Source organism: Peromyscus eremicus, chromosome 5 (genome assembly GCF_949786415.1).
Source record: "Peromyscus eremicus chromosome 5, PerEre_H2_v1, whole genome shotgun sequence".
NCBI classification, from domain to species: Eukaryota; Metazoa; Chordata; class Mammalia; order Rodentia; family Cricetidae; genus Peromyscus; species Peromyscus eremicus.
Window position 1 is genome coordinate 94,260,348 of NC_081420.1, and position 24,968 is coordinate 94,285,315.

Genomic DNA, 24,968 nt, shown 5'->3' on the forward strand with positions numbered 1-24,968 from the left:
TGTTTCAATAGTGTTGAGGGTATTGTATGTGGTTGATGGTGTTATGTGATAGGGTTTGCCTGTAATAATTCTGCATCCCCAAATACTTTAGTGTGTGTGGCTGGTGATATAAGAATTATATATTGAAGGGATAGAAATAAAAAATAATTGATAATCAGGGTCAAAATTTATACATAGCTTCTTTGAAAAAAATGGTTTTATCAGAAGTAAACAGATGTATGTATGCTGGTTTTTATTTTATTTTGTTTTGTCCTTTGAAAATGTATATATGTATATGGTGTGTTTGGATCCTACCCACCACCTCATTACCCTTTCTTATCCCCTCCCACACCCACTGAACCCCTTCTTTCCGACAAATCCCCCTCATCCTGCTTTTATGTCTGTGTGTGTGTCCCACTGAGTTAACTACAGTTGTTTTCATGAGCAAGGGTATGAGGTAATTTGCTGGAACAATGGCTCCATCACCTCCCCAAGCAACCACTAAAAGCAAGGGTATACCTCAGAGGTATACCCCTCCCCTCTCCGTGGTAGAATGCTGATGGGCTCAATCTTGTGCAGGTCTTCTGTACATAGTCATGGCTGCTGTGAGGTCATGAGCAGGAGTCAGATCATGTCCAGAGGACAGCACTCCATAGCTCTCTTCCCCGGTGCTCCAGCCCTTATGATCTTTCTGGCCCCTTTGCTGTTAGGTTCTCTATGCCCTGGAGGACTTAACACAGATATCTCATTTAGGGCTACGCACTTGGCAGTCACTCTCAGCCCTGTGACCAGTTAGTTGTGAGTCTTTGCATTAACTGCTACTGCTGAGCTTTGGGGGTAAGGATGAAAACTTATTTTTTTCCCCATTTTGAGATTTAGATATAGATTACTAAAGGTCAGTGGCTTGGGTCTTTGTTTAAGTACTGTGGGAAAGACATGCTTAATAGACAGTGTTAGGAAGCCTTGGCAGTAAGAATTAAAACATGAATTCTTTCCTTTACTGATTAACTGTTTGTGGTGCGGCGGATCCATCCCAGGGCTTTGTGTTTTGGACCACCTCCCTACCACTGAGCTGCATCCCAGCCTATGCTGTGTCTGGCTAAGGATAAGGTTCTTGTTAGTTCTCTTTCTTCTTTATCCCCCAGGCTGTCTATCTCTGTGTCTCTCTCACACACAAGCACAGGCACACAGCAGAAAAAGAGCCATCCTCTAGCAAGCCGTCCTGCAGGTGGAGGGGGATTCCTTGGGAGTGTTTTCTTGTGGAGTGATGTCATCCCTATCTCCTGAACAGAGTGGTCCAGGATGGCATGATAGCCAAGCTGCAAGTCTTTAACTGAAATCTGATCTCTCAGATTCTTGCCGCATTCCTCTTTTAGAAAAACTTAACATATAAAAGACTTTCCTTTAGGTTAAAGAATTTCCCCTCCCCCTCAGCAGTGTTAGGCTGCAGAAAAAGGCACATTCAACTCTTTGCAAGCCCATTAGTGTTTGATAGAATGCCAAAGCTAAACATACAGCAGCTTTGGGAGTTAGCCACAGTAAGTGAGAAACAGGCCGACCTCAGGCTAGTTTCAAGGCTGGAAAAGATATGTATACAAATTATCATGGGCTGAACATAGCGGTGCACACCTTTAATCAGAGCATTAGGGAGGCAGAAGCAAAGCTGATCTCTGTGAGTTTGAGGCCAGCCTGGTCTGCACAGAGAGTTTCAGGCCAGCCAGGGCTACACAGTGAGAGCTTGTCTGACAGAAAGATGAAGGTATAGGGAGAGAGAATATGAATGAGAATGAATTACTATAGTAAATAACTTCCCTCTGCACTCTCTGGCTGTAGAGTAAGGGACCAGGTGGACAGGCACCTTGATTAGCAAGATGACTGTGTATAAGTACCATCAATAAGCTATGTTCTTTCCATCTAGCTCGTGCCTTTGGGATGAGTCCAGCTAAATCCTCCCCTATGTATAATAGCTGTAATTAATGTAATGGAGAGAACTGTTTTTTGAGATGAGTCAGTATAGGTGAAATAGGAGTAGTCACACAGCGTGCGTCAAGTGGCGATACAGAACACAGGAGACAAGGGAGAAATGGACGATGGATTCAGAAGAGCTGTATGTAGAGTGCAGATGAGAGACAGCCATTCCCGAGGACCTCCAGCATATAACATACCGTTTTTCTCAGCTGCCACAGTCTGTTTGAAGCTGGAGCCTCAGGTTAATTCATGGCGCGTACTTCTGTGATGGATCATCCAGCACTATTTCTTTGTTAGACTCAGATGAATGTCTGCTGGTTGACTTAGAGGCCTCACGGAGCTTCGGTGTGTCAGCCCACACCTTTGAAGCTGCTCTCCAGGTGACTGCCCAAGTTGCCTTACTGAGGCTTGTCTAGTCCTACTTCTCCACACACAAGAAGGTGAAGAAAGCTAGATGGATTTGTAACATACTGTGGAGTTTCAGAAACCACATAAACTTCCAAAAAAAAAAAAAAAAGTATGCCACGGAACTCTCTCCTTCTCCAAGACCTATGACATATGATGCTGTTTGTATTTTATCAAGGAAGGAGGAATCTGTCGGTCTATGGCTGTTTCGGTAGTTCAGGCGGCACTGAAGACATTTAAACAGGCACACAGGGAAGTGAAGCAGACAGACTGAGTAACATGCTCAAAACACACAGCTGGCAGCTTCAGCTCAGCACAACAGCTTGGGCTGTGGTTATTTGGGGGTGAGGTTATTCTATAAAAATTTCATACACACACACACACACACACACACACACACACACACACACACACACATATATATATACATATATATACTGTAGTTTGGTCATTTCCAACCCTCTACCCCCACCCCCAACTCTCCTCAAGTCCTCTACGTCTCTCTCCTAACTTCATGTCCTCTTTATACATTTTTTTATAACCCACCAAATCCAATTAGTGCTGCCCATATTCAAATGGCTGTGAGGTTATAGGCACCCTACGAGTGGCCACTTCCTGAAGAAAAGTGACTCAGCCATCAACTACTAATAGTTCCCTAAGTAGGGGTGCTTTATGCTGGAACTTTTTAACTGGTGTGATCCTGGTGAGTCTTGTTCAGGTAAGCACAGCTATAGTCAGTTCATTAGTGCAAGAATCAAAAGGCCCACCACTGTTAAAAGGGCTGGAAATAGCTATTTTAGCATGCTACTGAGTCTTAATAGTGCGTGTAAATGTGTGTGTGCAGGAGCGCATGTGTGTGTTTTGCTGAGGATTAAACCCATGGTCTCATGCATGCTAGAGAAGTGTGTTCTACCACTAAGCTATATCTCCAGCCTTTTTTTGTAACATATTTAACCTTTGTAAGTTTTTTAATTTGGTGACAGGGTCTCAATAAGTTGCCTAGCTAGCCATGAACTTGTCTCGGCCATCGGAGTATCTGGGATTATAGGCCTGTGCCACTTACTCAAGCTAAAACTTTATATTAGATTCCTAGACATTGTATCAGAGCATGAGAAAGAATGTCCTGAGAGATGAGGTTGAGTATTGCAACTAGACAATACCCTATATTCCATCCTTTGCCAGCTATGGTACCTGATATTAGAATATTCATCTGCAAACTGATGGCTGATACATCTTTGTATATTATTGATATCAACTTTAAAGTAAAGAACACATTTGGAAACCTTTGCCTGGCATACAAGAACTATTCAAGAAGCATTGCTCTCATTATGTTTAAAGCAACCAAGTTCATTATGGGGCTATGGAAAGAGCTCCATTGATAAAAAGCTTGCTGCACAGTGTGATGACCTGAGTTCAATCCCCAGGATTCACAGCACTAGGAAGGTGGAGCTGGGGACTCTGGGCTCACTAGCCAGTCAGTTTATCCTATCTGACTTGACAAGCTCCAGAGAGATGAAAGGACCCTGTCTTGAAGAAGAAGGTGGATAGCACCTGAGGAACAGCACCCAAGGTTTAATTCTGCCCTGCACAGACACTTTCACAAATACCCACACTCAGGAACACACACAATCAAATACACAATAGAAGAGAGAAACATGTTTCCTTGCATATAGTAAAAGCCAGTCTTTAAAACCTATCTCTAACTTGGATTTTCATGAAGAGATTAGGAAAACTTACACATTTTTGAAACGGGCTTTCAATAATGAAACCAATACAAACCTCATAGAAGAAATCTGTAAATTTCAACAGAAATCAAAAAGCAGAAGTAAGAGGGAAAAAAGCCAGTTATCTATCTACCCAAGAGTGCATTGGGTGCCATTGGCAGGAGCTGCTCCCCCCACTTTAGCGGGAAGTTGGTAGGTTCCAGCCTTGTCTGTGTTAAGGACTCCCCCCACTTTAGCGGGCGGTTGGTAGGTTCCAGCCTTGTCCGTGGCTTTCCAGCTTAAGGAACTGTGAATTTTATAACCATGCACCCTGCGGTCAAAGCTGCTGAGTGCTGTGTCTGAAGGCAGGTGGTTCGTGTGTTAAAGGTAGACATTAAACAGTTCTATTAAGGACCTGGAAGTATTTAAGGGGGTCGCTTGCCAGCTATAAATTAGAGACCCAGTCCCAGTTGGCTGCAAAGTTCTCTGGACTAAGTCCAGTTAAGTAGACTGAATCACTGGCGGTCTTTCCAAATTTGCACATTTAACAGCTTGGCTGTTCAGCCTGCAGTGCAGCACCGGGCGGTTCAGAAGTGGCATCGCTGTCACGCTGTGCCATGGAGGCAAGGATGTGATGCCTGTGGCATTGGGAAGGTGTCCCTGTCACCCACCCCCACCCCATGCGGAGAAAATCAACCTACTGCTGTGGACAGAGTCACCCCAAGCAGGTTTTTAGACAGCTGTGAATGACAGATATTATCCTTTTCAGGCTTTGAAATCATTGTTGGAGGCTATCCCCCAGCATTCAGAAAGGAAGTGGGCCTGTGTACTTCTCTCCAAGGTCCCTGCACTTCACAGTAGCTATCTGCAGTTGAGAGAATTAGGATGGTCAGCTGGGCGGTGGTGGCACACGCCTTTAATCCCAACACTCGGGAGGCAGAGGCAGGCAGATCTCTGTGAGCTCGAGGCCAGCCTGGTCTCCAAAGCGAGTTCCAGGAAAGGCGCAAAGCTACACAGAGAAACCCTGTCTCGAAAAACCAAAAAAAAAAAAAAAAAAAAAAAAAAAGAGAATTAGGATGGTCATATCAGGTACCTGGTGTCCTTGACAAAGTCACCCAACTGGGGGCTGTGCTCTCCCTCCATGAAGATAGAAGTTGTTGTTAATCAAAGGATCATTATGGACTTTAAAGATTTAAAATTGTTTCTCTAAATTGATTGTTTGGGTCGAACTGGCTTCGTGTCCGTGGGACCTAGACGTGAGCAGAAAGCCTTGTGCTCAAAGGCACTCTATATTTGACCTAAAGGAGTGCTGAATTCTTTTTTTTTTTTTTTTTCTTTTGGTTTTTCGAGACAGGGTTTCTCTGTGTAGCTTTGCGCCTTTCCTGGAACTCACTTGGTAGCCCAGGCTGGCCTCGAACTCACAGAGATCCGCCTGGCTCTGCCTCCCGAGTGCTGGGATTAAAGGCGTGCGCCACCACCGCCCGGCACTGAATTCTTAATTATTTAAATCAAGGGGTCTTGGATTTTCCTTTTGTGCTGTGATCACAGATTCTGAAATGTGGAATTGATTTCTTCACCAAACTCAGGTTTTTTGAAAATACGAAAAATTCACAGAGATTACCCTAGGCAAAGTGGACGGTCCATTTCCAGAGAACTGTTTGGAGCACAGGGGGATTCCTTCTGTGTTCCATGCTCAGCCACTCTCCTCCTCCACACAGGGTAAAGACCAGGGCAGAGAGTGCCTCACTGTTGAGAAGCAAAAGCCACAGCCTTACTGTTACTGTGTGCTTGTCTTTTATGTGCTTTGCCCTGAGGAGGATAGAAATCGGTCCTTCTTTCAAAAGGCTTTTAAGGGCTTATGTTAAAGTCTTGGTCCAGCCCTCTACTGGTTTATGTATTTGCTTCTAACATACATGGCTGCTCACATAACTGCATGTGGATTTATAGCTATGCAAGGTTGAGCCTTGAGTCCTTAGAGTTGGGGTGCTTTTAAGCCGCTTAATGCCTTTGTAAAACACATTCACATGTTTCACAAATAAATAGGAAGACTGTGTCTTATGTGTCAGTGTCTGGAAAACTAATAGAACGTACACAGAGAGTCACTATGGGTGTCTGTGACTTACTGATTTAAAGGTACATGTCTCCTGTGAAAACTGTTAACGCATTGTAATACAGTGTGCCTTTTTTCATCTTTCTTTTTTTCTATTGCTTGTCTGGGTAATGTGGGGTATATTCATTCCCTATAGCTTTTAAATAGTCTACTCAGTGTTCTTGCTATTAGCTCAAATATTTTATTTTTCTAAGTATCTTTTCATATTTTCTGTTCAGTGATGAGGAAAGGGAGGTGGGCAATGTGTTATTTGTCTCTTCATGAGGATTAGAAAGCTACAATGAAGTTTCCCTTTGTTCGCTTTGACATATGGCTCAGGTCCTTCCCAAGATACTTTGTTAATAAGTCTGGGCATAGTGGTACCCACCTGGATTCCCAGAAATCAGAAGGTAGAGGGAGGAGGATCACAAATACAGATCAGAGAATGCTATGTAGTAGAGCTCCAGTTCTCAAAAACAAAACAACCTTAGCACTCAAGAGACAAAGACAGGTGGATCAGAGTTCAAGTCCAGCCTGGAATGTAAAGACTATGCCATGGCCTGGCCTGTTGCATGTGAGTTGTGAGAATAAGAAGAGTCTATGGGGGCTCCATGATCCTGTGCTAGCCTGTAGACCTAGAACGATGGGTGGACACCTCATGCGGAGAAGGCTGAGGGAAAACTAGCCTTTCTGAATACAGGGAAAGAGATTGTAGCTCATGTTGGACTTGAATGTATCTCCCAAATATTCAGATTCAGAGGTTGAGTCAACAGTGGAATAGACAAATGTGGAGGTCAGGGGTTGGGATTTCATAGAGAATGACAACTGCTGTTGACATGTGTTAGGTTGACACACATTGGGCTGACTTAAGTTTGAGGTTACTAATGACCTGGGCTGTATACAAAAGCCAGTGAGTAAGTCAGTAGCAATGTTCCTTCATGGTTCCTACTCCAGTTCCCTCTTAAGCTCCTGGCCCAACTCCCCTCAGTGATGGACACCTGGAAGTATGAGCCAAACAAACCCTTTCCTCCTCCCCAAGTTGCTTTTGGTCATGATGTTTATCAGAGCAGCAGAAAAAGCAAACTGGAACATAATGGAAGAGGTCTCAGGCAGCAGCCAGGCAAAACATCATAGAAATGACAGGGGGCCAGCTGCAGAGACAGGAGCAGGCTTATGGGGGGACATGGTGTAAGTTTCTTCCTGTCGGCAGTGTTGATGATGTAGAATAATTGGCTGAGATGGCAGTCTGGGAAATGCGGGCATCTTGGTGGCTTTCTCTTGAGTGTGGTGGGAGCTTTTCTGTTCAGCCTAATTTTACAGTGTTGCAGTCAAGCCATATGCTAATGTTGGTTCTTAAAGTACAGCCAAAACTTGAAGGCAATAGGAACTATGTATGCGCAATGAAAATTTGTTAATCCATTTTTTTTCCTTGTGGATTGACTGGTGGGGGGGGGGCAGTGAGGATAGATCTCTTGTATCCCATGGTGGCTTCAGTCTCACTCTGTAGCCAAGGGTGACCTTGAACTTGCTGATTCTCCTACTTTGAGCTCCCAAGTGCTGGTATTACAGTCATGGGCCTTGTTTATGTGGTACTGGGGCTTGAACCCAAGGTTTTGTGCACGTTAGACTTTAGCACCTCTTTTGCGTCCCTGGCTTCTCGTTTGTTTGCTTGCTTGCTTTCCCAGTGCTACAGAGCAAACTCAGGGCTTTGTACTTGCTTGGCAAGTACTCCCTACCAGGGATCTAAATCCCAGACCCTTGTTATACCACTCAGATCACCAAAGTGTTCACCCTTGTGGGCTAAAAAAAAAGGCAAGAACTAACTATTTTATATTTCTGTTTTCTTCACATTTTCATAGAAGTCCATTCCCCTGTAGCCGTAGAAATCAGCAACTAGTTTGGATGAAGGAAGGAATAGGTGCACTAAAGAATGGCGATAAGTCAGCACATTTCTTTCTCCATAGCATACAAGATGTGCCTCTGCTGTGAGCAGCTGAGTGACCCCACCGAACTATGGCACCACCCTGCTAAGACCTCCCTTGGCTTGCCATAACTCTTTTGCATCTCCTATGTCTTTTTATTGCCACTCGTTGACTTGTGCTATCCTACATTATTCCCCCTCCAAGATCTCTTCCTTTCTGTCTCACGGAGACAGTGGTAGCCAAGAGTGCTAAGGTTTGTCATATCACTTTAACAGAAGGAGCAAGTGAGACGAAATACCAATAAGCAGAAAGATCACCTTCTGTCCTTGTTATGTCTCTGCTGCTGTGATAAATACCCCAAGAAAAAGCAACTTGGGGGAAAGAGTTTATTTTAGATCATAGTTTGAGATTACAGTCCATCCTTGATGAAACTCAAGACAGGAACCTGAAGCAACTAGTCACTCGGCCACAGTCAAGAGCAGAGAATAAATGCATCATGCTTAGTGCTCAGCTAGATTTTTTTCTATATACTCAAGAACCAAGCTCCCCACTTTTTTTTTTTTCGAGACAGGGTTTCTCTGTGTAGTTTTGTTGCCTGTCCTGGAACTCGCTCTGTAGCCCAGGCTGGCCTTGAACTCACAGAGATCTGCCTGCCTCTGCTGCCTGAGTTCTGGGATTAAAGGTGTGCACCACCACCACCCGGCTCAAGCTCCCCACTTTTAAGCTGGGTCTTCCCACCATATCAATTAAGGCACTCAAGACCATCCCCCAAATACACACACATACACAGGGAGAGAGAGAGAAAGAGAAAGAGAGAGAGAGACAGGGGTTGAAAGGGAAGAGAGAGAGAGATACACACAGGCCAGCCTGGTCTAGACAATCCCTCACTGAGACTCTCTTCCTGGGTGATTCTGGGTTGTGTCGAGCAGACAAAATGAAACCAGCACAGTTTCTGAACACTGATCTGTTCTTCCAATTCCAGTCTGACTGTGAATTGCCTGTATTTATCTGGCACCAGCAAATTAGCAGAAACACAGTAGAAAGGCCAAGCAAGGAGAGCAGAACATTTTTGTTGGCAACTAGTGAGAATCCAGTGCTTGTTCATCCTAATGCTTCTGCCTGTTGTGTTGTGTAATAGTTTTATTTCCGATAAAGTGGGGGCAACTTAGATCTGTTAACATGACTCTGTCTGGAAGACTCTGCTATTCCCTTGGTTATACTACCAAATGATGTTCATGTCATGATCCCTTCGGTGGCAGACACAATACTTCTGGAGGCATTTAAGCTAATAGCAACATGAATCCCATGTGGTAGCATCCTAAAGAGCAGTGTGGTACAGTGGTACAGTGCCACCCAGCCAACTTTAATTGGGGTGGGATGCCAACAGACAGAGAGGAGGGTGTAGGCTTTGCCTCTGGAGCATGCATGCCCAGTTCTGGTGGTGAAGAATTTTCCACAAAACTCATGGGGTAGGAGAAAACCAGTTATTTATATTCATGAATTGAGCTTGAGAGAAAGAAAAAAAGGGAATGGTTTGAAAGAGAGGACACCCAGAGAGTGTTTGCCCACATCAAAAAGACTATGGATGGCATTGGAAAAGCACACACTTTTTTTGCAGATTGATTTAAATTCATTCTCTAGTCATTGAATGATCTTGTACACATTCTTTTTATGAACAAATAAAAAGCATTGTAGAGTTATTGAAGGAATGCTTTGAGATAATGTACAGATAAAGGCTGGCAGATCGTCTAATAACCAAAGGAGGCCCACAGCCCCGCTGCTCATCAGGAGTCATACCATATGGGATCAGATTCGTCCTGAGTCCCACGCTTTTTTATGTATTTGAATTTTTATATATATTTGAATTTTTATATATATTGAATCCCTTATACTACATATATTGACTCTATTATGATTTATTTTATTTTCAATTTTGTGTGTGTGTTGGGGGGAGGTACGTGCGTGCGCATGCGCACATGTTCTCTCTCATGTGGGCATGGATGGGGGAGGCCCAAAAGACAACTTTGTGGATTCTGCTGTCTCCTTCTACCATCACATGTCTTCTGGGGATTGCATTTAGGTCATCAGGCTTGCACAAGTGCCTGTGACCACTGACTCACCTTGCTGGGCCTCTTGTCTTCGTCTTAATGGCTCGTTTACTTTGTTGATGGTGATACCTTTCCTTGAGTTCTGCATGATTACAGAAAACATCAAATTAGGTTTTTCCAGCATCTGTCTACTCCAGTTTTGATACTAGGAAGGCAAATGCTTTCAAGTGTCATAGGAAACCTTTTAATTTCAACATTTAACATTCTTGAGAACAAGAAATGATCTGATTTTAAGACCAAAATGACTTGCAAATGTCTTTAAAATATTCAACAAGATGTCTGGATGGTACACCGATCTCTCAAGTCTTATCCCACCCTATCCAGATTCTGACACAAGGCAAGAATCCGGGGATCACATGGAAGTATGCACTTCCCAAGGTCATGAACGTAACTCAGCCAACCACAAAGAGGTACCAGTACACCTGGCGCACGGTGCAGTCTGACTGCTCAGTCTCCTGTGGGGGAGGTAAGCGATTTCCTACCTCTGCCTCCCAGCTCATCTCAGCTTACAGATTTTATCCAGTCTATAGAGGGACACTGTGAACTCTGGGGAACCCCAATGCAGTTTAGATCTGTGTCTCCGGAAAACAAACTTTCGTTAGCTGAGGAGAGCAGCTGACTGCCAATCATTAAAGCGAGGGTGACATTTGAATCATGTCTCAGATGCTGTTTGAAGGAAAGTCATATAAATGAAAAACAAAGAACAATTCCAAGACAAAGTGGCATTTTCTGTCTGAGGAGCTAAACATGAGTATTTACAGAACATTTTGTGCCTCTGATGGGAAGTGTTGAACACTTGGAACCAGGCTGTACAGCTCTGCTAAAACAAATGTTTACATAAACCAGGGTCCTAGCCGGTAGGTGTGAATGAATATTCAGAGTTTAACTTGTTGACTATACAGGCATCACTTGGGTATAGAAACAGAAGATGCTTCATGGTAAAGTAGAATATTAGGGTTTTCACATATAATTCACTAGTGGCTTAATTATTTTTATGTACAAGTGTTTGCCTATCTGTTTGCATGTATATCACATGTGTGCAGTACCCACAGAGGGCAGGAAGGGACATCAGAACTCCCTGGAACTGGCATTGCAGATGGCTGTGAGCTGCTGAATGGATGCCTGAAATCTAACCCTGATCCTCTAGACTAGAGGCAAGAGCAGCAAGTGCTCTTAACTGCTGAGCATCTCTTCAGCCCCCTCCCTAGTGGTTTATGGATAGAAATGTTTTCCATTAGATCTGTACAATTTATGTTAAAGCTTCCTGGGGTGTTTCATTTCACAGTTACTCTGTTTTGAATAGTATTTATCACTTGATGGATCTAGAATCCACTTGAAAATGAAAAACATATATTAAAATTACTAAAGTATAAAAGTCTATTATCTTGGGGATAAACGATTTGAATTTAAGTGGGTTGTAACTGTGTCCCAAGGAACTATTTCACAAAAATATTTGGATGGAGTGTCTTCGATAGGATACCAGAACACTGATCAATCCCAAACTAAGTATTAAGTGGGTTATCTGCATTTCTCACTGTGTAACCTCTGGCCTCTCACTAGGTTACATCAGCATCAAGGCCATTTGCTTACGAGATCCAAACACTCAAGTCAACTCCTCGTTCTGCAGTGTCAGAACCAAGCCAGCAACAGAACCCAAGACATGCAATGCTTTCTCCTGCCCAGCCTAGTAAGTCATCTGCAAATGTCTTCTTGTTTGTACATGTGCCCTACATCTTTGTCACTGTTGGGCGACAGTGAAAAGCCCCTGTTCATATGTCTGATGGGAAGGGATTAAAAAGTAAACACAATGTTTAATATTAAAAATAGGGAAAAGAAAATGATTGAAATTGAATCATAGGACCTAAAAATATGTATTTGCCTTAGACACTCTCATTTTGCTATAGAGGCTTGAGATATAATAATGTCTTTTTTTTTCTTCTAGCAGTAGTAAGACTTGAATCTAGAGCCTCATGCTTGCTAAGCAAGTGCTCTATCACCCAGCAAGCACCACAGCCCCGCCCCACCCCCTTTTTAACTTTTGAAGAAACCACCCTCTTTTCAGAATGGAATCAAGCAGATATTTACATGACACACAATCTTATATTAGTTAAATTTCAATGTGGCTGTATGCTTAACTTTTACATCGGTCATCCAAGAATGTAAGGATGATAATAATGCAGACCGTGAAACCTCAGATGCAAATTGCACAGTAGTAAGATACCAACTAGAGACGTGAAAACCAAGTGGTGACGCCCCCACTGATGACTGTCACTCTGGGCACTCAGTGGGTTTGTTCTCAGACTCATTTTAGCCACGCCACTGTTGGAAGATGAGTCTAAGCAAGTTCCCTGGCCAACTGGAGTCGGCTCTTGGTGATTTATCTTAGGCCAAATGTATTTATATAAAGCAGTAGTGAAGTCATCAGGGTTCAGGTCATTTTAATAAGTAGTACTGACTTTGTGGTAACACAGTTTTGTGTGTGTGTGTGTGTGTGTGTGTGTGTGTGCTCGCGTGTGGGTGCATGAATGAACAAATAGATATTTAAGCATATAAACTAATATTTCATTTTCTCATAATTGTTTGGGGTTTCAGATACCCACTAGTCCTGTCTGTCCAGTTTCTCTCTGAGATTCTGAAGCTAACTGAACTATGAATACAAAGAGAAGAAAGAAATAGGGCGTGGGGGGGACTTCTGTGGATTTTCCTCTTTTTCCATGAAATAAACAGTTCTAAGAATTACCTCAGTGGCCTTAGGATGCAATGAACAGAAAGTGTTCTTGACTCTCATAGGCTCGTCTGATCTTTAGGTAATGGCTATGTATAGTAATCTTCAGGTAGTAGTATGTGTACTAATGTGTACACACAGAATCACAACACTTGATTGGCAAGGTGACAGTTTCTGGTTTCAGGACTTTCTCCTATCACTGGTTAAACCACCCAGCAAAAGACAGGGACTCTTTCATTTGTATCCCTGTATAAGAGCATGCTGAGGTCATCCACAACTTCTAGACTCCCCTGAGGACTGTGTGCAGGGCTGACTGATGTTTTATGAAGAATAAGTTTATCTGGGATCAGAACAGCCCCTTGTAGGGTCTGCAGAGTGAAGCTGGTGTCCTGGGTGGGCTCTTCTGCTTCATCCCTTTGTTCTCCACCCTCACTCAGTGTCTGCATATTCAATTCAGAGAATGGACACTCTCGAGGACTGTTCTTCCCCAAGGATAGACTAGAAAGAAGAATCTCAACTGAGAACTGTAAGGATAAAGGAATTACCAGATCTATCTAACTCTTTACTTCCACATGTATCCACCCTGTCCTAAGGACTCACTGTTTGTCAGGCTCTAAGCTGAGAAGTGCAATGTGGAGGTGACAGCATGTGGTCCCATCATTCCTTGCATGGGGGAATGGAAATGATGGATAAGCACAGAAGGACTGAGATGCAAAGCCTGGTGCTATAAAATATCAGGAATTAAAAATCAGTAAGGGACCAGATGGACCACCTGGAGTCCGTACTTCTCAAGGAGAAGTGGATGACAAGAAAGCCAGGTGGAAATGTAGCCTGGGAATCAAATGTGGAAGGCCAGGAGTGCCACCCCCAAGTGTCCGTGTGATGCTCTTTCTAGTACATGTACCAACTTGTCATATTTGTCACATAAGGACAGAAACTTGAATTTGATAGAAAAACACAATTTGGGGAGTGGAGGCAAATGATGAAACTAGTATTTTCAAAGTACATTTTCTAAGATCTTGTAAAGTGTTAAAAATGTATAAATATGAGAAATTATTTGATAGATTGTCTTTGACTGAAAATAAGATGGTCTGGATTTTGTGGTATTTTTAAGAACACATATAATCTAACACTCTTGTGTTAATTCTATAGACTGAAGGGCTTTAATTCCACACACAAAGCTTATGGCAGAAACCAGAGAAAGGGGAGAAATAAGATCAAGCAAGGTGATGAAATTCTTGAGGTCTAACCAGAACACCAGGCTACTGATTTGGTCTTATTTTCTAAAATAATCAGTACTTAGCATATTTATATTCAAGGTAATTGTAGACATCATTGCTGTGAGTCAAATGTGTAGCAGCTATACCTGGAGGCCTTTATTTTAATGTTATATCTGTAAGTCATACAATTTCAATTGGTCAGAAATAATTCTTACAAAGGATTCATAGTTCTGGAAAACTGTGTCTGGTGATCTTTAGATAAATGGCATGAAGTTAGATCTCTAATCTATCAGTAAATTGTAAGACCAACTAGAGAAGGAGTGTGGGGAACTGCCACTTAGGAACAGTCTCCTCTGCAGGTCTCCTCTGAGCACGGTCCCTCTCCTATGGAGACATCTGCCTTCCCATGCTACTCACTCTTCCACTAGCCTTGTGGTTATGTCACAGTACATATCAGAAAACCTTGTCTTGATTCACATACCCACGGTTTCACTGTCGTAGGCTTCCTTATGGCAAGAATGTGGTCTCATTCATCTTTCCAACTGGGTCCCCAACACATAGTTAAAAGCTCAGAAAATTTGTTTGGATGAATTGCTCAGAAAGTAAAATACATTTCTTTCCATGTAGAAGGCTAGAATGTATTTTTAACCAGAACCTGTGGTGATTAAATGTGTCTCCTTATAGCTGCCCCCACCAATGGATGTGTATGTGATTCAACATCCATAAAAGAACAGTTGGTGGGGGTTGCCCTGGTTGGTTATAAAATGAATCAGAGGGTTTTCCTGGGTAGTTAATCTTTCTCAGTAGCTGCTTGAGAAGTAGTACTACAAAGCTTTGATTCCACAGGAAGTAATTTTGGGTCTCCCTGAAAGTTGGTTGCCAGGTGAATGGAGTATATGTAGCAAGTCCTGTGCCGGGGGCCAGCAAAGCAGGAAGATACGGTGCGTGCAGAAGAAGCCCTTCCAGAAGGAGGAAGCTGTGCTGCATTCTCTCTGCCCAGTGAGCACGCCCACTCAGGTTCAAGTATGCAACAGCCATGCCTGCCCTCCAGAGTGGAGCCCTGGGCCCTGGTCTCAGGTAACTAGCACCGCTTTGGAAGTACTAGTCTTGGGCTGCATGAAAAACCAAGGTGGTGGGAATACAGGTGACTTGGCCTCCTGAGAGGTGCTCAGCTATGTTCATCTTCATAGTGAATTAATGAGGCAGTACCTGGGAATCGTCATTTCAGATAGTACCTTTTTAATGGTTCTTATGTGACCTGAAGTTTTGGACCTCTTATACCAGAGCTTGGACTCTTCCTTAGTGGCCCAGAAATAAGCATGGAGACCATTTAGGAGAGTCTATAAATGTAGCTAGAAAGGGTTTGGAACATGTTCCTGACTACGGAGAGATGGATCTAAGGGTAAAGGCACTTGTCACCAGGCACAACCACCTGAGATCAAGCCCCGAGACCCACACAATTCCAGCAAGTCATCTGCTGACTGCTACACCCAGAGAATGAATGAATGAATGAATGAATGAATGAATAAATAAATAAATAAATAAATAAATAAATAAATAAATAAATGGGATGAAAAGAACAAGATAAAGGGAAAAACTTTAGTGGCAAAGCTATAGAGCTAAAAGAATACAAAAGAACCAGGCACCAAGTTTGCAGTTGTCGCAAGGCATCATGGGGTCAGAAGAAGCATAGAATAGGAATTTGCATGCTGAGCACAACTCATACATGTCCTGTAACTCATATGTTCTCTTCTGGGAGTATGTTCATCTCAGAGGCATCCTGGAAGTGAAGGGGCCATATTGGCATCTGGAGCACAGAGGCGAATGGCCTCCAGGGCACAAACAGTTCCCCAAAACACAAGTTAAGTGCCAGGGTTTTCCTGCCTTCAGAGTCTTATCTTAGCCTGCGTGGGTGGATAGAATAAGGCATATCGCCTGTACCATGATGCTAGTTAGTGGCAAATGGCCCCCTGTCTGTCATCATTCCCTTAGAGTATATTCTCTACCAAAGGAAGTCTATCTCTTACTGAGTTTAACAACACACTACCAAATCCCCAGAAAAGGTGAGGGGAATATTTTTACTCAAATTGAGACTATATTTGTTATGAAATAAGGGTCCAGGAGTAGGTAGGGATACTTTGAACGTGGTCATGGATATTTGCAAAAAAATAAATATATTTGTTTATAGCGGGGGTATATCTAAGTCAGATCTGATGTGGTCAATCTTTCTTTGCAATTGAGAATTGCAAATTGAGAATTCAAAGGGCTGATGAAGCCACATGTATGTGATGGGCATGAACCAAAGTAAATTGGGACTACAGAGTGTCCAGCACATCTTAAAGTACTCCAAATTTCACATGGAAATATTTTGAACGTTTTTCTCCTTTTAAAGCTCAATTGTAAAAACCAGATCTGTCTTGAGTAGTTTCATGATGAACATGAAAGAAAATTTGTTTTCACAGGCTACTCAGCTCTTAGACGTGGGTCACAGCAACAAATCGATCATTCTGCTGCGATCAATGTACACAGTTTGCTCTTATGAAAAATAATTGCAAACAAAATTAAGATTTTTATTAACTGTTCAGGAATTATGTATGAAAGAGCGAGGACAGGTTCCATGGTTTATTCCCAAGGTTAGACATCAAACTGACGTACCAGCTCATGTTCGTTTCTTAGCAGCTAAGTACTTTGGCCTTGGTTTTTAGATGTTTCTTTTGAATAGGATGATAGCAATGAACTCAGAAGGTTCATGGGCAGTTGTGTGATGCAGACTCCAATTTACAACCTAAAATCTATCACATTGAACATACTACACAGTTCCTGCTGTCCACAATGTGCTGATCATGACATTGTCTCCTTTAAGATTGTGGACACTGATGAGTGAGAATTGACAGCAGTCCTGTAAATCCATGTAGGACTATGCCCCAGCCTATTGTTTAGGCACTAGTGGCCACATCATTTGATCCTTCTTCTGAGAAGAAAAGACCACAAATATCAACATGGGGATATAGTCCTCCAAGACAATCCCTGTGTGGAGCCAGAGTTCTCTAAGATATCTTGACAAGTTTTTAGCTGTTCCTGGGATGATTCTTTGACATTTTATCTAGTTCATAGAATTCTCAGGAAAGAAAAAAAGAAAAAAAAAGTTCTTAGAAAAGAGAAAATTGCCCAGGGGAAAGATTTGGATTGTGCAAATTTACTCAGACATGTTTGATAAGTGCCATGTTAGCACCATGCCCAAAGAACATTCTTAGGAGGTGAGGATCTCACTCTTTTGATACTGTTGTACATATCCATATTGAGTGTGTACATATTCCCGCTTTGCTCCCTGTGGTGCCCCAGGAATATACCTTAGACCAAGGTTATGGCATAGAGAGGAAGTCAAGTTTGGATACAACGTATCCGGTGTCTGGAAAACCCTTTGCTTCATGATGAGCATAGTTCATCTTCAGCCTGGGGGATGAAGCAGCCGCCGCTGGGTATTCAGATGTTTGAAGTGGAAGCTAAAATATCCCACTTCAGCTTCTGAGGAGTGGGGAGTTTGAGCCAAGGAATGAAAATGATTGAGACAGAACCACTTTTGCATGAATAACTGCCTGTCTTTGATTTTACCTGTCTCTTCCTTGGTTAGATCTGCTCTAACACTGTGTTATATTAGAGGGAGAGAGGCATCTGAAAGAGAGCAGACTGTTTTAAACTACTGTGTAATGTATAGGGTATTAATGAAATGAACGTGTCAGTGCATCAGCTATAAATATATTCTCCGTGTTTACCCAAATGAAATCCATCTGAGGTGGCTGCAAATGGCGCCTTTTCTTCTTCTCAAGTGTTCCAAGACCTGTGGACGAGGAGTGAGGAGACGTGAAGTCCTTTGTAAAAACTCTGCATCAGAGACGCTCTCAGAGAGCCTGTGTTCTGGCAGCCCCAGACCTGAGACACAGGAGGGCTGTGTGCTGGGACGATGCCCCAAAAACAACCGGCTCCAGTGGATCACCTCTTCATGGAGTGAGGTATGAGTTTAGGGACACAACTGGGGGGTTATTTTCATAAATGCTCCTTCAGTCACTGGCACCTACATGGTTCCTTTCTGTACATACATGTGCCAGGTGCCTACTTACTGCTGTTTCTTTATATTGTTTCCATGTTTAGAAAATGGAGAGAGATAACCATTGGTGCTCCATTTGCTTTCTCTTTTGATTCAGTCCAGGACCCCAACACATGTGCTAGTAGCACCCACATTTAGAGTAGATCTTCCCATTTCACTTAAACCACACTGGCAATTTCATGGGTGTGGTTCCTAGGTTATTTAAATCTGGTAAACCTGAAAATGAGCATCAACTAACCATAACAAGCTTGATGGCCACGTATCTGTTCCTTCAATGCACTTCTCTTCGAGGTGAGAAGCACTGGCCCATGTCATGAATGAAACCCAACAATATGTCCCCGTCTCCTCTCAATCCTTTTATAAAAGCATTATCACAAAAATAACCAAGTGAAAAACATGCCCTCCTTGCAATCAGCCATCAATATGTACTGTGAGGGTAATGTTGGGCTAGCATCCCTTTATTTATCTTTACAGTGGAGCTCACACGTCACCTTCATAGTTTACAATATTTATACTGATGTACTGACACGTTCATTTCATCAGTACCCCATACATTACACAGTAGTTTCAAGCAGTCTGTTCTTTTTCAGACGCCTCTCTTCCTCTAGTGTAACACAGTGTTAGAGCAGATCTAACCAAGAAAGAGACAGGTAAAATCAAAGACAGGCAGTTATTCATGCAAAAGTAGTTCTGTCTCAATCATTTCTCACTTCTTGGTTCAAACTCCTCACTCTTCAGAGAGGTCTCAAGTAGTCCTGGTCACTCCAATACTGCCCCAGCTCTGGTCCTTCAGCCAGAAGGATGGAGGATGTTGAGAAATCAAGAGTATTTTCATCTATTACTATATAATGCATGGGGCATTGACAAAGTGAGTAAGTCAGTGGCCTGTGTCCCACACATCTATATGGCACCTCATCCCTAATGAACAGGGATTTCTCTTTGTAACTCAGAGAGGAGAAGGTCACTTCAATGCTCTGGCCTTTGATTTCCTCGTCTGTAACAGGAGGGACCTGGCTGCTGTATTGTGTAGTTGACACTGAGTGAACACATAGCTCAGCAGATTTGACTGTGGAACGCTATACTCTTATACCTCTTTTCTGGGCTCCTAGTGTTCTGCAACCTGTGGTTTGGGTGTGAGGAAGAGAGAGCTGAAGTGCAGTGAGAAGACTTTGCAGGGGAAACTGATAACATTCCCAGAGCGGAGATGTCGCAACCTTAAGAAGCCAAACCTGGAACTGGAGGAAACCTGCAACAGAAGGGCTTGCCCCGTGTACAGCGTGGTGGCAGGGTGGTATTCCTCACCATGGCAACAGGTGGGTGCATGCAGATTTAGGAAGCAGATGTTCAAGTGAGATGTAGCTCAGGAGCACTGTTCTCAGTCCATCAACAGTTGTCCCACTGTATAGAGTTGGGACAGTTGGCATTGGTCAACCCATTCCACCCTCTATATGAGCCTGGGCAGGTTCCAAGTGCAATCTGGCACACAGTTTTTAGGCCTAGAAAATTGGAATAAGTAAAGTATTGAACAGGAAGCCTGTGACATTGTGCTCATGTTGGTTGTTGCCACTCTTGAAACCATCATTTTAGGGACACTGCTCTCCATCCCTGACCCCTGGTTGTCAGAGCATGTTTCTGAAGGACACACAAGAACTAAATTTTGCCAACCCCTGCTTGTGTTTTCTGTTAATGCTCTTCATGGATTTTCTCATTTCGTGGCAACTTCAGAGTCAGACAAGTTGATAGCAGTCATACATCTACATTTGATTGCTTGGATAATTCCTAAATGCATCTTCCGTCTGCCAAAACTTACTTTTTCCTCCCCAATACGAGGACATACAGTGATCGTATTGCACAAAATGGTGTTCTCCTCTGTCTGCTGTCCATTCTAAAGCAAAACAGCAATGACCTAGTTAAAGGGTTGCCTTTTCCCCTGACATTTTCTTTTTTTTTTTTTTAACATTATTTAAACTGGTTGGCCATTACCTCAGGCCTATCATTGTCTAGCTCTTACTCATATTTAGCCCATTTCTATTAATCTATACTTTGCCACGTGGCTCATGGCTTACCGGTACCTTACATATTCCTTGTCCTGGCGGCGGCCCCAGGCAGTCTCTCTCTTCCCTTCCTGTTTCCTCAATTCTCTCTCTGTTAGTCCCGCCTATACTTCCTGTCTGGCTATTGGCCAATCAGTGTTTATTTATAGAGTGATATCCACAGCACTTTCCCTTTTCTTCTTTTTCAAAAAGGAAGGTTTTAACTTTAACATAGTAAAATTTCAGATAACAAAACAATTACCAAGCAAGAATTACAGTTATAATATCTAGTCTATTTATAATAACTAGTCTATTTCTGAGACTTGATGGTTCCCAGAGATGGTGGAAAAAAATGTACCACCGCCATGTTGGGAAGCTGAAGTGGGCAGAGCCAGCAGCCACAGCGACATTTCCTTTCTTTTGTTAAAGATCCATCTGCCTTTCATGTAGCCCTTGGGGACAAAAAGAAACTTGTAGCCTAGATTCTGCTTAATTGGACAGTGAAATCCCCTGGTTGTTAGGTACTGTGCTACCTCAGAATCTAGTTAGGCACCATCCCAAAGTGTCTCTGGTTAGTTCATCCTTTCTAGCCCTTGCTTCAAGCTACCCCTATCCATTCTGGCATCTGGCTGAGATTGCCTAGGCTTCTCCTCCTCCATCCCTGACCATGTGTGGATGTGTTTCTGTGGTTTTGAGGCTACTTCTGGAGCCTACCTCTTTATGGTCCCCTTAACTGGAGATGCACTTTCAGGTGCAATAGCATTTGCCCAAGGCTTTTCTGATAGACCACACAGCTCACACAGAATTGAATAGACTTGGACTGTATGCCTAGACCTAGCTGCAGACTGCAACATCCACAGGCATCTTGGTCATGAATATCACGCTTCCTTCTGTTTGATGCTACTGACCTCAGAGAGGACACTGTCCAGCTGAGCAGGTATAACTCCTTCCTCTCTCCCTCCTTGCAGTGCACTGTAACCTGTGGGGGAGGGGTCCAGACCCGATCTGTCCACTGTGTGCAGCAAGGCCGGCCTTCCTCAAGTTGTTTGCTCCATCAGAAGCCTCCGGTGCTCAGAGCCTGCAATACAAACTTCTGCCCAGCTCCTGAAAAGAGAGGTAAAGGATTCCATGCCCCACTGATTTCATCAGTTTTAGGAGAGCTTTTCCACAGCTCGTTATAATCAGTTGTGCCGCTTGTATGTTACATGACTCTATGGTATCCTGGTCCCATCAGCATCCATGGGGCTGTATTCTTAGACTTGTACAAGGCCAAATCTGAGGCTGTCCCTGTCAATACCATATTGTTTGCATGATCTGAAGGCAACATTTCATTCAATAAAATTTTTCAGCTCTTCATTCCTGGGAAATGGTCATGTAACCATTCTCCCTTTTTAAGACAAAGTATTTGGAGGCTGGAGATGTGGCTCAGTTGGTAGCGTGCTTGCCTAGCATGCATGAATTCCTGGGTTCAATCCCCAGCATGATATAAAACTATGCATAGTTGTGCACACCTGTAATTCTAGCATTTAGGAGGTGAAGTCAGGAGAATTAGAAGTTCAGTTAGAGCTGGGCAGTGGTGGCACACGCCTTTAATCCCAGCACTTGGGAGGCAGAGACAGGAGGATCTCTGTGAGTTCAAGACAGCCTGGTCTATAGAGGGAGTTCCAGGACAGGCTCCAAAGTTACACAGAGAAGCCCTGACTCAAAAAACCTAAAAATAAATAAATAGTTCAGTCAGTTTTGGCTACATAGTTGAGGCCAGCCTGGGCTACATCAGACCCTCCCTCAAAAAATGTGATTTTTTGCTAATCAGTGGAAGTATAAAAGTAAATAAAAGTTGCCCTAGAGGAGCTCAAGTTTTAATAGATAAGACACAGAACTTACAACCAATTAAAATGACTCTGCATTGTCCTGTTGTCTTAGTTGGTACAAGCGCAGGACAGTGGGTGCTGATGGGTAATCTAGAATCATGCTTAGAAATCTAGGCAATTTAAAGTAATCTAGCAAACACCAAGAGTATCTCTCAGTCAGATCAGATTTCATCATGCTAAAGAGTCTTTCTCTAGCACCCAGCTGCTGGCTTTCTATTGTGTTTAATCCAATCACAGATTTCCCAAGCCTGCCTAATCTCTCAGTCCATTTTTTCCAATTTGCGGTGAATATTATTTGGCGCTGTTAGTTACCCCCTTCCTCTCCCTTGCCACTCCAACTGCATCACTTCCCATCTGGCTACATGGTCAGGGCATCAGTGTCTTCCCTATTTTCCTATGTTATCCGGTGTGACTGTAATGTAGGGATTGCTGAAGCAGGATCATCTCTGATCAACACTGGGATTCTACATAGAGGATAATTAGTATTTTAAAGTGATGGGGCATATTCTTCTGCCAGACTCCTTCTCTCTCCTGTCCATCTCTATAGCCAGACTACCTTAGCACTCTGGTCAGTCCCGGGAACATCTCTCACACAGGCACAGGAGAGAGGAGATCATGTTAGTGTTGCTGGAGAATTTCTCTCCAGCTCCCGCCACCAAGTCCCACCAGTCCCAGAGCCCAATTATAAAATAAACACACAGACTCTTACATTATTTAAACTGCTTGGCCATTAGCTCAGGCCTGTTATTGTCTAGCTCTTACTCTTATATTTAGCCCATTTCTATTAATCTTTACTTTGCCACATGGCTCATGGCTTACTGGTACCTTACATCTTCCTTGTCCTGATGGCGGATGGCAGTGTCTCTCTCTCAGCCTTCCACTTCCCAGCATTCTTTTCCTTGTCCCGCCTATACTTCCTGCCTAGCCAATGGCCAATCAGTGATTTATTTACTGACCAATCAGCAACACACTTGACATACAGACCATCCCACAGCACTGTCTGATACTCACCTGGCTCACAATATCTGCTGAGTATGTAGTAGATGGAAGCTGGTGTGTCCAGTGTGGTGAAACCCTCTCTTTCATTCATATCAAGGTCACTAAGAACTCATCATGTATCCCCAGGGCTCTCGTTTAGGAATAAAAGAATACAACAAAACAGGGTTCTACCCTGAGGCTATAAGGATCCCAGAGCCTTGAGGGACCACAACAAATACCCACCTTGAGAAAGAGGTGGGGAAATCAGGCCTGACAGAAGGTCAAGCCAGACCCCAGAATGGAAGTAACTTTTGAAAAGGGCCTCCAGGAAGTAAGGAAGGTGGATCTCATATGTGCTCAGCAGAAGAAAGGGCGAATGCAAAGGAACAGCAAGATACTTAGATTAGGAGCACAGTTGACTGCATAGGCACAAACCAAATGTGGTATAGGGGCCTCATTAGTCATCACAGAGACATCAGATTTCATTGGATAAGGTGGAGAAACATGTGAGATCATGACAGTGGGTCTCCTGGAGCAGAATGAGAATAGGATCTCCTCATGGAGAGGTGGCAGCTGCATCCAAGGAGAGATGGAAGAGTCTCTTTTACGGGGAGGTAGTAAGGGGAAGGAAGCTGGGCAGATCTGGAAGACTGGGCCAATGGTGCTTGCTGCTTTTCTGCAAGCAGAAAGTGAGGCAAAGAGAGCGGGGTCTACAATTAGACTCCACAGTGTAAGCCAGATGCCTGGTTCATATCTCAGATAACCAGCCATCCATAACTGTTCTTACCAGCAAAGAGGGTACCACACACTCATAGCATGCTGACCCTCCTCAGCTCTGCCTCTTGGCTTACATGAAGCCCAGGGTCCCTGATGTAGGCTTTTGGTAAAATGCTATTCTATTCATAGGAGAGATGGCTCAGTGCTTAAAAGCACTGGCTGCTCTTTCACAGGATCAGATTCAATTCCCAGCACCCACATGGCAGTTCATAACCATCTGTAACTCCAGTTCCAGGGAATCTGATGCCTTCTTCTGGCCTCTATGGGCATTGGATAGAGCACTCACACACATAATATAATTTTTTAAATGTTTTAGAGAAGTGAGAGTTGATACAGTAGTGAGGTTAGTCAGGGAATGGTAGTATATGCCTATAATCACAACACTTAGGAAGCAGAGGCAGAAGCATAATTACAAGTTCAAGGCTACCCTGGGTATATAGCAGGACCTTCTCTCAAAGGACCATAAAAATAAATGACCTCAAAGTTAGGACCATAGTTCCAGTAGTCTATATTATCTTGCAAAACTTCCATTGTACCAACAGAATAATCTAGAATGTCTATAAATATAAATATAAATAGCACGGCTAAGGTACATGCTAACTGATCGGAGGCATCAGATACTAGATATGTATATAATGTATGTGCATAGGTGTATTACATACATATAAATTAGGCAAATGGAATGTAGCTAGATCTTCATCTTAATGTCTGACTTGAATCTTGAACCCAGCATATCTCAAACTAGCTTTCTGGTGCCTGATCTCTGACCTATAGGAGTGCTCATTTCAGGGGATTAAACTCCATCCTTCTGTATACGTGATTTAAAAATACTGTTGTTACTATTATTTCTCTCACATCATTTACCAAGTCTCTGCTGAGGATGACATTTACAAGTTATCTGCACTCCCATCAGAGAGAGAGAGAGAGAGAGAGAGAGAGAGAGAGAGAGAGAGAGAGAGAGAGTCAGAAGTCAGTGGAAGGAAAACTAGAAATCATTAGAAGGAAAAGAATATACCACTCATTTTTAAACCTAAGTTCCTATGCTATATGGCTTAATTTTATTATTTTAGCCACTGTGGTTATTT

At 43.1% G+C, this 24,968-nt stretch overlaps 1 protein-coding gene across 2 annotated transcripts in view; it reads left to right on the top strand.

Moving 5' to 3' along the window:
• Positions 1-24,968, top strand: part of Adamts18 (ADAM metallopeptidase with thrombospondin type 1 motif 18) — a 144,760-nt gene that overhangs the window by 118,453 nt on the left and 1,339 nt on the right. For both annotated transcript variants that reach the window (XM_059262544.1, XM_059262547.1), the window contains 6 exons: positions 10,499-10,640; positions 11,735-11,861; positions 14,992-15,196; positions 17,947-18,129; positions 19,334-19,537; positions 21,226-21,373. In XM_059262544.1, the coding sequence (XP_059118527.1) occupies positions 10,499-10,640; positions 11,735-11,861; positions 14,992-15,196; positions 17,947-18,129; positions 19,334-19,537; positions 21,226-21,373 (1,009 nt within the window). The remainder of the gene's footprint in view (positions 1-10,498; positions 10,641-11,734; positions 11,862-14,991; positions 15,197-17,946; positions 18,130-19,333; positions 19,538-21,225; positions 21,374-24,968) is intronic.